Source organism: Ammospiza caudacuta, chromosome 17 (genome assembly GCF_027887145.1).
Source record: "Ammospiza caudacuta isolate bAmmCau1 chromosome 17, bAmmCau1.pri, whole genome shotgun sequence".
Taxonomy (NCBI): Eukaryota; Metazoa; Chordata; class Aves; order Passeriformes; family Passerellidae; genus Ammospiza; species Ammospiza caudacuta.
This window is the reverse complement of record NC_080609.1, coordinates 9,802,094-9,818,289: the sequence shown is the minus strand read 5'-3', so window position 1 is coordinate 9,818,289 and position 16,196 is coordinate 9,802,094. Positions and strand designations below refer to the sequence as shown.

Genomic DNA, 16,196 nt, shown 5'->3' with positions numbered 1-16,196 from the left:
GGTACCTATTCTTTGTCAGTCAATCACCCTGTGAAAGGCATAATTCTGCTTCCACACAAGAAAAAATAAAACAAAGGCCTTGACTTCCTTTAGATGTAAGCTGAATTTTTCTAGAATTGTTTCTGTACTGGTGTAGTTCCCACTAACATAGAAATGAACTAGCTCTGCATCAACAGCTTTTACCACTTCCACTTGTTGTAAGCAGGATTTGATTAATTAGCAGAGTGTTGCCCATGGTTGGCATTCACACAATTGCTGCCTCCAGTGCACGAGATCCTGTCCAGAACAGCAGTGGAAAGGGGCAGGCCAGCGTCACCTTGGACACTGGGGATTATTCTCTTAGTCATACTCAAATTGTAAGATAATTATTTTTAAAATGCATTTTTGGGGTTTGGAGTTTTTTTCCTAAATGTTAGATATAAAAATGCAATTCTGTTTCAGGACTACATTCAGAGAAGCTGAGGCTGCCCCATCCCTGGCAGTGTCCAAGGCCAGGCTGGATGGGGCTCTGAGCATCTGCTCTGGGGAAGGTGTCCCTGCCCATGGCACAGGGATGATCCATGATGATGGAACTGGATCATCCTTAAGGTTCCTTCCAACCCAAACCATTCCATGATTCTAAAGTTCAATGTCCCAGTAATCCAGTCTGAAGTGGAGCAACACGGTAGAAACAAGCAGCAATAAGTTCAGTTTCTCCTGGACACATTTTTGCTTGCAGGAAGATAATGACTTATTTCCCTAGAAAATTTCTAAATAGAATTTTACACATTGTATTCTTACAGGACATGGTAAAGAGTTTGCTCTGTGACCTGAACTCTATGATATGCTCTTCTCCATTACACTCTGCTTTTCTCCCACTTTACTGACACATAGAGAGCAAAAGAGCACAACTTAGTTTTCCACTAGTTATAGAAAACCCCAAACATTAAAGAAAACAGTTTAAATTATTTATCAAAAGTATTCTTTCCTCCCAGGATTTCTCCTCTGTGCTGCAGCTCAGAATGCAATAAACAGTAGCTGAACTCCCATAGCACTTTTCAATCCACTTAGGAGAAGATAACTTGCTGTGTTTCAGACAGTGCACTGGCAGGGCAGAAATACAACACAAGGTTACTCAGTCAATAAAAACAGACAAGACTTTTGCTCAGTGACTCGAGATCAGATACACCTTAGAGCTCCAATAATATTGCATTATACTGATATAGTTCTGTTTTATCTTCTATAAAAGTTACAGGGGCTTCTTACGAAGTTTCTATGAATTTTTACCAAATTAAAGAAATTACAGCTACTAGTGACATCAGCTATACAAAAAAAAAAAAAAGATAATGTTCTATTAAATCCATCAAATACTATTTTCAAACACAAAATATAATCCAAACACAGGATAATTTCTTTAGGCTTGCAAGAGACATTTTTTCTTTTATGCTGTCATGTATGCTTTTATAAGCCAAGTAATTCCTAAATAATAAATGGAGTTTGTCTGCACAGGAAAGGGTTAAGGAAATGCTTATGTGGCACAAGGACAGAAGTGCAAGAGGCAGGGAGATGGAGAAATTACTACCTGTATATCTAAATAGAAAATTTCTGAAAACATGATGTGTCCATTTACAACCTCAGCTGTGTAAGACCTGTATTTTGGCCCGTGACAGGGCACAGCTGTCTCTGTATCTTGAAAATAAAGACAATAATTCTTAACAGTTAAAAGATAAAAGGCAAGTATAGTAGCTTCTGTATAGTCTCCCTAAGCAAATAAAACAGTGGCAGTGCAGTGAAATACCCAGGGAAATGCAGAGTTCTGAGATAAAGGCAGAGTCAGATACTCAAATACTCCAAAGTCAGCATTAAATCCAAGCAGTAAAATGAGCTCCCAGAACAAAGTGTCTTTTTAGAAAGTGACCAGAAAAGGAAAAAATAACACAGATATGCCACCCACAGTAAAACAGGTGACAGGAATGTTACAAAATACCCTAACAAGTTCCAAATATGCTTAATAGATTATAGTTCAGCATAGTTATAATGCAGTTTAGCCTACTGAAAATGCCTTAGAAAGTTCTTCTGCTTTGAAACCAGAATACAATGCTAGCATGATGAAAAAGCCATGACTTAGCAGCAAAATCTCCAGGCAAATAAAGAGAGAGTCAAGAATCTTCTCCAAACAACTGACATGTGTCTCCTGCAGCCCAGCCCTGGAGGAGTCTTAGCTTTGAAGGGAGAGTTCACTCCTACACTTGCTGGAAATAACAGAGAATATTTGTGTGACCTTCTGGGTTTAAGCCTTTGCTGGTAGCCACAGCTTGCTGGAAAGCAAGATAAACTGTGATATAAACTTTATATAAACATATATAAACTGAAATGGTTTTTATTTTATATTGTGATAGCAGAAGCACAACTGCACCTTGTGAGATACAAAGCAAAAATGGAGCATTTTTATCTTCAGCTTTTGCTCAAAGGATGTGTATAAAATAGCACTGAATATTTACATGATGCTGTCCAATTTCAACTCTAAGATATTACAAGATTTAGTTCAAACCCCCATGCTTTCAGTGCTAGGTGAGAACATGTAGCACAGCAGATAAGGATAACACTAAAGGTTCACTCACAGACATCAGAGGAAATTCTATTAATGAAAAATTTCTGTTAGTCTGGAATAGTTATGCAAATTTTAAAGATTAAAAAGAGCCCATTTAAAAAAAAAAAGGCACTAAGCAAAGATTCTGCAGCAGAGGGGTGAAGGAATAGATAATATTTTGCTGGAAAAGTGCCTGGAAAATTGACACCAAGCTGAATATTGCCTTGGCCTGTGACAGATGAATGCAACCTCAATAAAAAACGATGGTGGGAAGTGAAAAGGAAGAATTCTAATGACAGAGCTGTCTCAGGTCTTACTTGAGTGCTCCTCCTGGCCCTCAAGGAGCCCTCTCAAGCTGATGTCCTCCTTTCTGTGATCTCCTCAGAGAACTCAGCAGCTCTATTTTCCACTGCTATTTGTTCTGTAATTCAGTTCTCAATTAAACTTGAAATAATTGTCAGAGTGCCCATCAATGTCTTTGTATGAAATATTGTAGCAAGGACTTGGTTGATGGCAGCCATTAATTAATTATTACTACAACAATTAAACAAGTGTTTTTCTGAAATGTGCTGCAGAGAAGGATGAATTTACTCTTTTGATCATGCTTTATTTATCCAGAGTTTTCAAGATTCTGTAGCTTTTTTCCTCCTTTACACAGAAAACCTTTATTGCCTGATCAATTTTTGCATTTTTTGCCATGTGTTTTTGATATTGGCATGCTCAGACAGCTGGAGGTAGCAAGAACAAGTGAAGTATCAAGAGAAGACTGATGCTCAGTCAGTTATATAACTAGATAAACTCTACTGCCTGAATCAATATGGTCAAGAAAATACCTCAAAAAATGGTCTGAGTCCATAGAAGATGTGTCTGAGAAGACCAAGAATGAGGTACCTGTCTCTCCATCACACTGTCATGGTATCTGTGTGCTCATGTTTAATTATCACAGAGTCATTTTTTATTTCAAAAGCAGTATTTCAAAATTCTAAATCCTCTTAATTATAAAACAAGGTTTAATGAAAAACTTTAGCAAATAGTTTAAAATTTTGACAGAAAAATATCTTCAGAATGCAAAAAGGCATTATTTGTTAGTATTCAGTTATTATCAGCTATTAACATTAATCAGTGTTAGCTGACTGAGCTATTTATTTTAAAAGCAAATAATTTGAATTCTTTGGCAATTTTTCATAATATACTTATCATTAATGTGATGAAATCCCATTTAAGCTTAGTGTTCTCTTAATCTGCAAGCCCAAGGATAACACACTGCCCTATGTAGTAATTTGGCACTAATGATTTTTATTTTATATTCTGATTGCAATTTTTAATTTTTAAAACCCATGTTCTTTCACCTCAAATAAGGTAAAACATTAATAGCTAATTTTATAGCCTGAATTATTTTTTATGTCTCCTGCCTTTTATAGCTAGAATTTCTCTCTCATTTCTGGGAATTAGTTTAGAATGATAAATACCAGTGTGAAAATCCTGAAGTTCATCTGTGCAAGGAAGGATTGTGCCCTTCAGAAGCTTTCAGAGCAGCAGAAGATATCTGAGCCACCTTGCAGTGTTCAGCAAACAGAACTGTTATTGGATAATGGCTGCCCCCACTGTAAGGATGCCTGCAGGGATACTGTCACTGCTAATTAATGTTTGTGTCAATGCTGTCTCTGTTTAAAAAAAGAAAAATAATGGGAAACAAACAAGCAGAAAGAGTCACAAAAATCCATCAGTCAAGAAGAACATTTCAAGGTATTTCATTGTCTTTGGCTGCACAGCACATTATGGGAGCCACTTATATATTCATGCTTGTTAAAAATAGTAGAGAACTTAACAGGGAGTGTTTTAAACTGATTGTTATTTAAAGAACACCTGACATCCAGAGATGTCTCACTGTCCATCACAACAAAATTGCTGCTATATCTGGAGGCTACTTAGAAGCTTAAGTTTTGATAAAGGAAGTCAAAGACATTTCTTCATCACCAAAGTCACCTGAATTTCAAGTCCATTTCTTCCTGAAGTGTGAAGGTATTAGAGATTTTAAAAAATACATTTGACAGAATTTTTTTCAGGATTTTCAAAATAATTTATTTTGTATCCTAGGGTTAGCATGGCTGTTACCCCCCCAAATAATAGCACTGGACAATTTTCTTTGTATTTATTTTATGCACCTTGCTTTTCCCTCTTAAACTGGAATGGCACTAGTGCTGTGTTACTATTGAGCCTTACAACATCTGCTTGTCATTTTGTTTCCCTTTTCCTTGAAAAAGAGCCTTCATGCCTCTCATAAATCTCCTGTCTCATTCTTGGTCTCAATTTCTTGTCCTTCCTCTCTGGATGCTTTTATTTCTCAACAGACCTCCCCAATCCTCCTCATGCATCTCCACACTCACTCACACATCTCTGCATGAAGCAAAATAACACTCCATCCTTGAGAACTACCCAAAGCAACTTGGGCAACAACAGTTAAAGAAAGAAAATTGTTCAGTATGAATTGTACTTTGGAAAATTGAATTTCTGTGGATTTTTCTGTTGTTGAGGAAAACAGTGAGATTACATCAGCATAAATGCCTGTGAAAAAATTGAAGTCACTAGGCATAAGGCAGAGCAACATCCAAAGCCAATGAACCATAGGGGTCTCAGCAGCTATTTATAGTATCCCCTACTTAAAATTTATGTAAGGATTTTCCCTGGGGCCTTCACAGTCCTACAGTTTCCAACATCAAGCACAATAATTATAGATTCCTCTTACCCGATAACCTCTCCAAAAGGACTGGATTAGAATGCTTGCTTCTTCTTTTGATAGAAGCAGAGATAGAGGAACTGGTGGTCTAGGACTTAAAAAAAATAAATTTAACAGACAGCCTATAAATGTAAAACACTTTCTTCCCTAACAGTATATTTTATCAAAAAGAGAAATGTTGTTCAGGAGCCTGAAAGACACAAATTCTTATTGCTCTGAAAACAAAATGCACAAAGAATGTCTCCTTTACAAATATATTATTATACACACTACAAGAATTCCTTCTTAAAACAAGAATGTACAAATGGCACATCAAGCACAGTCATTTTTCTTACTCTTCTACATGTGCTTCAAACTGCCCCTATTATGGTAAGGTTTGGGGTGGCAGTGGGAGGTGGGCAAGGGAAGCACTCTGCCATTTGTAAAGAAGGGAAGGTTTTACACTGTGTGTGTGCAACAATGAACAGACTTATATGTAAATGTTTATTACATGAAATATACAGAATATAAACATATCTTAGCACATTCATTTACATTATTTGTCACTTTAAATTAAAACAGGCTGAAAAATAATGATTATCATATCTGTATAGCATGAACCTATATTTAGAAATGTCTAAACAAGTTCTTAAAGTGCTGAAATTTTACTTTTGATACCATGTGCACTTTCTTTTGCTGATAAAAGAATGTAATACATTTGTGAACTCAACCATTTTCAGCCCAATATATGGTAGCTTGAAAGCACATTTGGTGATTCTGTTGCTACCAATTTTAATGGGAACAAGCTAGTAATTAAATTCAGCCATCACTAGCAAAACCTCAAATGACTATATCAAACCTTGCTTCCCAAAAGCCATTTTCTATGGGTGTTGATTTATTTCTCAGATATAATGATAACAAAAAATATCAAAAAAACCCATTCATTGGAAAGGACAAAACAAAATTTATTTCTATACTGTCTTTTATGAGAAATGTAATTTGCAGCCAAAGAACTAGAGTGTAATAGCACTGCAACTCATGAAAATACCAGTTCTAAAGAGAAGCCTTGGCACAGCATTGGAATGGCTGTCAAGAGCCACTCTCCCTGCATGGGGAACAGACTGAACACAGCCTTGACTTGGAAGAACACAACATGATGGATTTGGATGCAGCACCCACCTACAGACACACAGAGCCCAGGCAGGAACATGATCTATAGTATTTATATTATAAAGACACTGCAAAGCCCATCAATAACAAGCCATTTATTTATGCAGCCTTACATTTTCTGGCTAAAATGCTGCAGTATCTTTTGGAAATTTATTTATGGCATATTACAGGCCAAGCTAGGAGGCTTGACAGCTTACATTTTCCTTTCACTTAATTTCATTCATATTAGTCTCTGCCCTAGTAAGCTTCCTATGCTCTCTGACATCTTTCTCTTAGGGCTTGTCTTCACTGCAGGAGCATTTCAACTTGGAACACAGCCTCAGCTCTTATCTAATGCTACACTGACTCCACTGGCTCAGCCTGTGTACTCAGCTAAACTGGTCTCATCATCATGTCAGCTGGGTTTTGGCCTACATTTATTTTAATGTGAACTAAAACCTTGGTCTGTTTGGAAAAAGTCAAAAACGGCAAAAATAAAAAGCAGTCTCTCCATTGAGCTAAACTGCCTTAGCCCTGTGAACATTAATTAGCATTTCTCCTGCTCAGGGGAAATCAGAAATGCTGGACAAGCAAGGCTTCCTGAGATAACAGCTTCTTATAATCAGACTTAAAAATCTGAAGCTGGACTGGGCTGGTTTCCCTGATAGGCTTTCATCCTCTGTTCTATTTTAGATCTTTTTGAAAACCAAAACTTAGGGAAAATCACAGGAAGACCTACATATTTTACAGCAGTTATATCAAAGCACTGAACTTTCTCTAGGAATCAGTACATCTCCAAAGAACAACTTGAGATTTCTCCTAGCCTGCAAGGTCAACTCTAGCATTTCTTTGCTTTCATTTGCAAATGATAAAAATGTCTAGCTTATAATCCAACACTAAAACAGAGAAAGCAATATAAAAAATCAAGCAAGAACAGGATTTCCTTTTTAGTAAGACAGTCACTGGCAGATATCAATCCTTTCAATGGCACAGCTTTAAAGACCAGATGTCATGCCAGGTCCAGTTTGGTCTAAGGGAATAAATGGAGAATATACACAATTGTCTGCAGGTCAAATAAAAATAGAATGTGAGCAGAGGCAATCACCCCTCAGCAGTCAAGGAGGGGAAGAGGAGTCTGTCATTTGTGGCAGAAGGCAGCTGGATGCCTGCAAGATGCAAACTGACAGTACAATGTACACTGGCTGCATTCTGCTTATTTAGTCCTTGATTATGCATGATCTTAAAAACCCACGTATGAATCAGTGATATCTATTTAGATATACATATATTTCTTAACATAAGTTGCACCTGTAAAAGAGCATTAAAAAAAGATTTTCCTTAAGTACTGTATTTTACCAAATCTGCATAAAGCAGACACCGACCAAAGTTAAATTCCAGAAACATGTTTCTTGCATTCTCAGCAATCTTGTACAGATCTTGATTCTGTGAGATATTTACTCATATGACATTAGGAAAGGGGAATTTCACACCCAGAAGATACAAAACAGACTTGCATTAAATAAATGTAGGAGGCATTGAAAAAAGTTCTTAATGAAGACATGTATCTGATTTCCCCATGGACAGAAAAGGGGGTTCTCAAAGAATTCTGAAAAGGGAGGAAAAGAGTCCTTCCATTTTCTTGTGTCCAAAACAGACAAAATTTCTTATTCCTCATAACAGAATCTAGAAACACTGCAGCAACAGCTGCCTTCCTTAGGTCTTTCTTCTTACATGCCTATCCAAATCCCCAAAAGTGTGCAATAATGAAAATGTATTGTTTTGAATCAAAATAAATGTCTCAAAAATCTCTTATAAATACTAAGGTCATTTACGCAAAAAGCAGGAAAATGATGGTTCATAAGCAATCAGACACTTAAATACTGATTCATCTGACCTGGTATTTAAAATAAATTACATCTATTGATCAAATATTACAAAGGCACTGTATGAGACTCTCAGATTTCCAGGGAAATATTCCCATAGACACTTGACAAAAATACCCTGGAACATTTTCACAGGTTAAACAGAGTGTGAACTGAGACCTTTCTTTGTAACATTTTCAGTATTAATACAACTCTTCCATAGTCAGAAATAAATTCCTAATCACTTGTCTTCTTTTGCAACAATCTAAATGCACAAGAATAAGATTATTAGTATTTGAGGAAAAAAAATCCTTACAATATACAAGAAAATATTTTAGTGCATTATATGGACAGTAGTGTTTTGAAGGATTGTAAATGTGGGAATAACCAAATCTAAACTTCTTAAAAAAGGAACTGCAACCAAGTAGACATCTTAAAGTGTGACTCCTGCTAGCTGCAGGAGTCTGAACTCTTTGTCCAAATAAAAGCCCCTTTATACTGTCAATAGCGAATTGAATTTAAAAATGTTATAAATACATTTGAGAGTGTTGTCAAAGTGACCATAGTGATAATATGCATTCAAGTGTTAAACACATACCAACTATTTATATACTTGCTTATCTATTTATAATGAAGAAAAGGCAAGACAGTGTGGAGCTCACATGAGCAAGTTGTTATGTGGGGAGGCAGAGTCATGTAACCAACAGGAGACTGAGGCAGAACAGGTGATTTGTAACCAGAATGTCACAGGAATTAGAGGAAGCACAGCAAGAAATCTTTGTAATGAGAACATGCCAAAAAATAGCAGAGCAAGAATCTTTTGTCTTCAGTTCTGTCTGAAGATTTCAGTGGATTTCTTGCCTCAGCAGGCTCTCCTTGGGAGGACATGGCCACTTTAGTGCTCCAGCTCAGCTCTCCTGTGCTTGCATACTTGCCACATATTTTGGAAGTCACAAAGCATTGCCTCAGCTTTCTCTCTCACAGGACCAATATTTATGCAGTCTGTGAGAGTGTCTGTGGGCCTGGACTTAAGGAAACCAAACATGGACCTGTTCCAAAGGCCACTCATGTCAATGGGAAAATTCCCATCTATGTTTGTGTACTTTAGGTCAGACTTTGTATGCTGAAAACATGAAAAAACTCCCCTTAGTGCTCCAACAGCAGCATGAGGAAGATGTCACAAAACACAAGTTCTCAGTTTTCTCACTGTCATTTTGACAACCTTTACATAAATTAAAGCATTTTTAATGTATCAGATATTACAGCCATAACACCTTCAACCCCATAAAGCACCACTACAAAATATAAATATTTACACATTAAATTTCTGCAGTCTTTCAACGCACAGTTTTTAGTAAAAAGTCTCTCCTTTGTTACCCTGAATTCTGCCACATTACTCGAATGGCAATTTTTACTTGGAAACACACAGAATAACATCCACAGAGATGTATTTGTTGGATTTCCTGTTATTACAATAAAATGTTACTTAAAGCTGAAATTATTAAAGAAAATTAAAGAAGAACATATAAGGCAAATTAAAGAAGAACATATAAAGCAAGCATACTCAAAACATGGCTGGATTAGACACAAAGCAATGAAATATAGCAGTGTGCAGAAAGCACAGCCTGTAGAAACTGGGCATATTATGGAAAGAAAAAAAATCAGTCACCCATGCAAAATTACCCCTATTGGCCATCTGAGAGCTGACAATGAAGTCAACTGTAAAGGCAGCTGAGACCAGCAGACTTCACCCAATTAAAATATCTGGGGGAGGGAGGAAAAATAATCAATGTATATATATATATATGTATACAGATATTTGGGAAAAAGCCACTACTCCAAATTTAGTCATGGTTTATATCTTAGCTGCCCACTTCAGTAAGGCCATGATAAAGTTATTTTCTCTGTGTCTGTACACTTGTTTTGGTACACACAGATAGATTAAAACAGGAAATGTGTCCTGCTGAACTGAGTGGCAAGTAAATATCTCTAATAAAAAAGAAGAAAATGTAGTTAAAAAAAAAATCTTGTGAATAATTTTTTTTCTGGACTTCAAAAGTCAGGAAATGCTTGTTCCTAAGATAGGTGTATGTACAATACACCACTCTCTCTCATTGGATGTGAGGTCCAGGGTTATGTTGAACAATGCTATCATATTATTAAATTTACATGACAGGTTTTTATGTCACTGTTTTTCAGAGCAGGGGGACAATGTTTTATTGGCTTATTCATATTTCTTTCATTAAAATGCTAAAGAAGGCTGAGAAATGATGCTGCCATGTTACTCAGACTACCTATGCCAGAAAAGTAAAATTTCAGAGGGATCAGAGCATAATCAGAGCTCACTGCCTTTCCCTGGCCCTGATTCAGTACACAGAGCTTGGTTACTTGCAACTGAGCTCCAGTGCTGCTCAACCAGAAACACACTGCAAAATGCTGACAAAAGGCAACTGTGGTGCTCATTAGCATATTTATAGGATTACAAAACATTCCCAGCTCTAATTCTGTTTCTTCACCTGGTTCTATCAGCCTCAAAAGGAGGAGCAGGGCACATCAGTTTGTGTCCCAGCAAGTGCCCACCAAACATGGGCTGATTCTGTGCTCAAACTCCACTTTGCTGCCCTCTGAAAGGTGCAGCTGTGCTTTCAGGCAACAGAAATGTCTGCCTTGTGAGATGGAGATTACCAGTCAGCACTGAAGCTGCTCCTTCTACTTTTGAAATCTGCTTGGGGAATTGAAGGTTCCCAAGGGATGGAATATTTTGTCAGCACTCCTGGTAACATGCAGAACTCAGTGCCTATACTAAGATGTCACAGCAATTATTACACTAAAGCTGGAAACAAATTCAGATTTTACAAGCTCCTTCACCTACAAAAACTAGGTTTTGAAGGTACAAGGTTTGCATTTAAAATTCTGAAAACTGATGCAGCATTTAGGTCTCCTTATTAGGGAAAAGTAGGCTGCAAGATCTCATTTAGAAATGCATTGCACAGAAAATGAAGCTCATAAGACTGTGGCTTTGACTATTCTTAAAAAAAATAAAATTGAGCTTCAAAGACGAAACTGGAGGCACTGGAGGAGAGCCAAAAAAGTCATACTCAAGTATGGAATATATTTTAAAAAGCTGAATCCCAGATAGAACAAAAACAATAGTCCTCTGGGAGTTTTGTGTTTTGGTGGTTTTTTTAAGCTTTAAGACTGCTTGGCACTGATAAACCCATCTAAACAGTTGGGATGAGGATGCTTCCCATCAAAATTTGAGCAGCACTTTTTAGTATATTGTCTCATATATTCTTAATCCTGTTAAAAACAATTAAAAGTCCTTTAAAAATAGAAATGGAAATGACAATAAAAAGCATAGAATCAATTACATTTTAAGTGTGATAGCTGGAAGGATATAATAATAAACTATTTATAACATCTCCAGGACATAATAATAAATTCTCTTTTTTTATTCTTATTTAATATTGCAGCCTTTCACTTTGCTCCAATAATGTTTACTTAAGAAGCAGCATCTTTTAACTCTGTAATTTTAGGATAAGATCACTAAAAGTAGTTATTTAATAATAATTTTAATAATTATTATTTTAAGAGCCTAGTTGTTTAGAGGATTTAAGATGAAGTGTATCAACTTAAGTGGGACTCTGACACTCCAGTGTCCTTGTGGAGCTGTCACTCCGTTATTTAGGAGCACCACCACTAACAGAAGCTATGAGTCATCCAGGCTGTGATTCCACAGTGTATTTCTCTGTTGGCAAAGCTGACTTAAGCAGTTCCTGCCACCACCTCTCTATCTTAGCAGCTCATTTGTTCTATTCACCTTGCCCTGAGCCCTTCATTTTAATCCCTTGTTTGTGCCAATACACAGGTTTGCCACTCCCCAAGGTGAAGCAGACTGGGGAAATGATCTGTTTTCAATAGCTGCACAAACCCTCCTGGCACATTTAGGCAGAGAGATTCCTAACTCAGGGTAGGGCCCTGATCAGAATAACCAAGCACCCTACCAAACAGACCAGGTGGTATTAGGGTGCCTACAAGCAGGCTGGGGTGAGAACAGGAGAGAGCAGGGAATCTTTTGTTAAACTTTACCTCCAAGAGAAATGTCTGAGAACTGTGATCTTAAAGATTTTATCTTTGGTACAAACATCCATCCTCACAGACCTGCAGCACCAAAACAGCTGTACAGGCCAAGGGCTCTTCTGTGTGCTGAAGAAAGGGTTACAACAACCAGGCTGCAGCTCCTGCTCACTTTACAAAGCACCAAACCACAGCCTCAAATGGGCATCCTGTTGGCAAGGACTGTGTTTGACAGAATGAGGCAGATGTGTCCCTGCAGAGGCAGGTTTGAACAGCAAGTTGATGGCTGAAGGCACCAGAGCTGAGATGAATGGGTCACTCTCCAAAGGAGTCTTGTACTCAGAAATGTCCTACCCAGCTCTGACCACCTCTCAGGAAATCAAAATTAACCCTTTTGACACAATTGCCAGCTTATCCACAAAGACCTGTGATAAGGAGCTTTCCACTTGCTCCATTGATGTCTCAAGGTTCCAAGTGTCACACGTCAAGAATTCAAAAAGTTCCATTTCCTCTTACATCATGTAACAAAGTAAATGTATCTACAAAGATATTTATTAATCACTATGTTTTCACCAATTACCAATCCAGATTCCAGTTAAGTTTTCAAATTGAAAACTTAATTTAAAATCTGACCCCTGTTAGTTTCTTATTTCCTCACTGTGGACTGATCCTTTGCTTTTCTCACACAGCAGCTGCTTTTTAAAGTAAATGCAGTCTCAAGGACTGTAGCATTTCTCTCATAACTATTGTGCTGTTTGGTTCTAAGGAAATAACAAGGAATATATGATTGAGGCTGCCAAAAACAAGTGCTCATTTCTCCAAGTCATGAATGTCTGCAGAAATGCATCCTGATGCCAATGACTGTTACAGGTATTTCGAAAGCAGCTGCTTACAGTTAGAGAAGAATTTCTTGACTACACTCTCAAAGATTTCTATAGGAGAAAGCAGCACTGAAAAAATTGCTTTACTCCTTAGTACAAAGATGTTCATAACACTACCAGACTATTCAAATGTCCTTCATTCTACAATTAAAATGTTTAGGAATTTGAAATTAAGTTATCTGTGAACAATTCTGGTACAAAATACCTTGTAAGTAATACACTGGCCAGTTAGAAACTATCACACAGTTCTTTGTTGCACACAGTAAAGGGCACAACTGCAACATATTGAGGCTCTATTACTTCCTTGGGAAAGCAAAAGAATAAAAGGAAAAAAAAATTATTCTGAGTACTGCAATAACTTACTGGTCCTTTAGCCAGTCCTTAACAAAAGGAATGGAAAACAATTCTGTGAATGACTCATCTTTCCTCTTTGGATTATTGCTAAAGAAAAAGGAAAACAACTCATATTAATTTAAATATCAGCTATTCAATTTGCAAATTAGTGCCTTGGAATCACTGAACATACTTAGTAGCAAGAAACATGAATAACTTACTTGTATAACCACTCAGTTAGGAAATCAGTGGGAATAAATTTGGTTCTTTTTTCCTAAAGACAGAAGACAGTTTCAAATTATTTATTATTTTTGGATTGGTCATATGTTTAAGATGAATTGACTGCTTTTATTAAATAAAATATAGAGTACTTTACTCTGTCTACTCTTTATTGCTACTGCCAACAGTCAGTGGTGCAGCCAAAATTTTAGAAATTTTGTGGAATGATTTCAAGACAAACTATGAGTGAGAAAATTCTACATATATTATTGTAATATTTACTGCAGTATATCTAGAACAAAGTCCTCTGAATGGTGCCCTAAGTGGCAATGTCATTGCGAAGAAATTAACAGAACTCATTCAAACATGAAAATATGTTGTAAATTCCTTGCCATTTTGTTTAAAGTTCTATTATCATACTCAAAATACTTCATTTCTTCCACAACACAGAGGGAACATTGATTGGATATTGGCTCCTCCTGCATGGAACCAGCCTGAAGATGCTGTGAATACACACAGCAGAGTATTGTGTGCCTGCTCTGACCAAATCATCTGCTGGGTGGTCCAGGAAGGAAAGCGAAACCAAAGGAAGGCTTTTGTCTGCCCACAGCCACAGAAACCATGGCCATTACAGAGAACCAGGTAAAAAGTTCAAAACCTGGAGCTTCACAGCAAAACTTTTGTGCCCTTTGCTCCCAGTTGTCAATCTTAACCAACAAAGAGAATTTTACAAAATGTTTTGCAGCAGGTTGTCCTTGGGGACTTGTGCAGCCAGTACCACAGCCAGCCATTCAGAGCCTGAATTTTGATAAAGCCAGAATGGATCAGGAAATCATTTTTTTTTTAAGCATTTCCTCTGACATTCCATCTTGACAGATTGAATGGATAACTGATACAGGTGCTCATTCTGCTTATCACAAACCACAGTAACCATAATGTGGAGAATAGAACATGGAGTTCTATGGAATAACAGAAGGGCTTGATCAGCATCTTTCAGAACCCCTGTGACGTGAGATGTGCTCTGGATGCACAAAGTCACAGTGAACCCTAGAAGACACTGAGCCCTGCAGCCCCAGGGCACCAAGTGCTTCATCACAACAGCAGCCACTGAGCTAAAAAAGCAGGCTGAGCTCCCATCCCAACAATTGCCCTGTCAAACAGGAGATTCAGCTCTAATAATTGTTTCTTAGGAAAAAATTCACACTGGTCAAAAGCTTTTGTGAAACTGCTTAATGTCACAAAAGAGGCTGAAGTCTTGATTAAAATGTAAGAGGTTAAGATACTACCACTTGCTAAGGAAAATACAGTAAACATAAAAATTGAAAAATTACTTCATTCTATGCATTATCCTCAGACGTGAACAGAGAGGCAGAAAAAATGTTCTACATAGTGTAATTCTTTCAGTTCATGGTGTATGTCATAATCTGGGGGTCAGGCACAGGTGAAGTGGAAGAGGAACATGGTGTGAGGTGCTGAGTGCCAGGGAAGAGCACAGGGCAGTCACACAGCTGGGGATGACAAGTGTGAAGTTTAGTGCTGGGCTGCAGGGCAGTCCTACAGGATACCCAGGAAAGCTTTTCATTTTCTAAGACAATCTTACCCTTGGTAGAAATACAGTCTGACTCCAACAGAAGAAAAAAAAAAAAAGAAAAAAAAAGAAAAAAAATAGAGAGCTTAAAAAAAAAAAAAAAAAGAAAGCAGAAGAACAGAAGATGAAATCACCATAAATCAATTATTAATCCTGAGCCATACATGCCTTTATGATCTGTTTTGTGACAACCAAAGCTTTGGGGTTCAGGCAGGGCTCCATTAAGTGCTTGGCTGGGAAGAAACAGCTCCTCATGCAGTTTTCACACTTATGCTGATACCAAATGCTGTTCCAAGAAGCCCAACACCTAAACTTTAAGAGACCAATACCTTCACTGCAGAGTTTTCTATGAGTCACTTCAAATGTTAAAAATGGACAAATCCTGACTTGCACAGAGTCTGTAAGCAGAGTCTGATTGTGACTGTACAGCTATTCTCAATCACAGGATGAAAATGGGTCCCCTTACTTAGGGAATTGTTTCAGAGAATAAATTCTACACTTTGACAACAAAATTCGATTTAATCTAGCAGTTGTAATTTAATCTGTTTTAAGTAAATTGCTTTTCCTTTGCAATGGGAAAAAATTATCAGAACAGGGTTCTCAAAACAGCCAAAGGAATCAAATTTATCTTGTTTTATCCTTCTTAGCAGAGAGGAATTCAATCAAGCTGAATATTTTTTATTTTATTTTCTTTTCCAGGAAACAGTTTATTTTGCTAGTGAATTAAATCATTAGTTGCACAGCAGCCAACATTATAAAGGGAAAAAATTACATAAATTGACCTGCCTTTGACACATTCCCC

The 16,196-nt window shown here is 37.2% G+C and overlaps 1 protein-coding gene across 1 annotated transcript in view; it reads right to left on the bottom strand.

Annotated features, from left to right (window-relative positions):
- IQCK (IQ motif containing K) overlaps positions 1-16,196 on the bottom strand; it is a 33,507-nt gene that overhangs the window by 11,824 nt on the left and 5,487 nt on the right. Inside the window, exons 5-7 of the mRNA XM_058816311.1 lie at positions 13,809-13,861; positions 13,618-13,695; positions 5,316-5,400 (exon numbers count right to left, since the gene is read on the bottom strand). Coding sequence (XP_058672294.1) covers positions 5,316-5,400; positions 13,618-13,695; positions 13,809-13,861 — 216 coding nt within the window. The remainder of the gene's footprint in view (positions 1-5,315; positions 5,401-13,617; positions 13,696-13,808; positions 13,862-16,196) is intronic.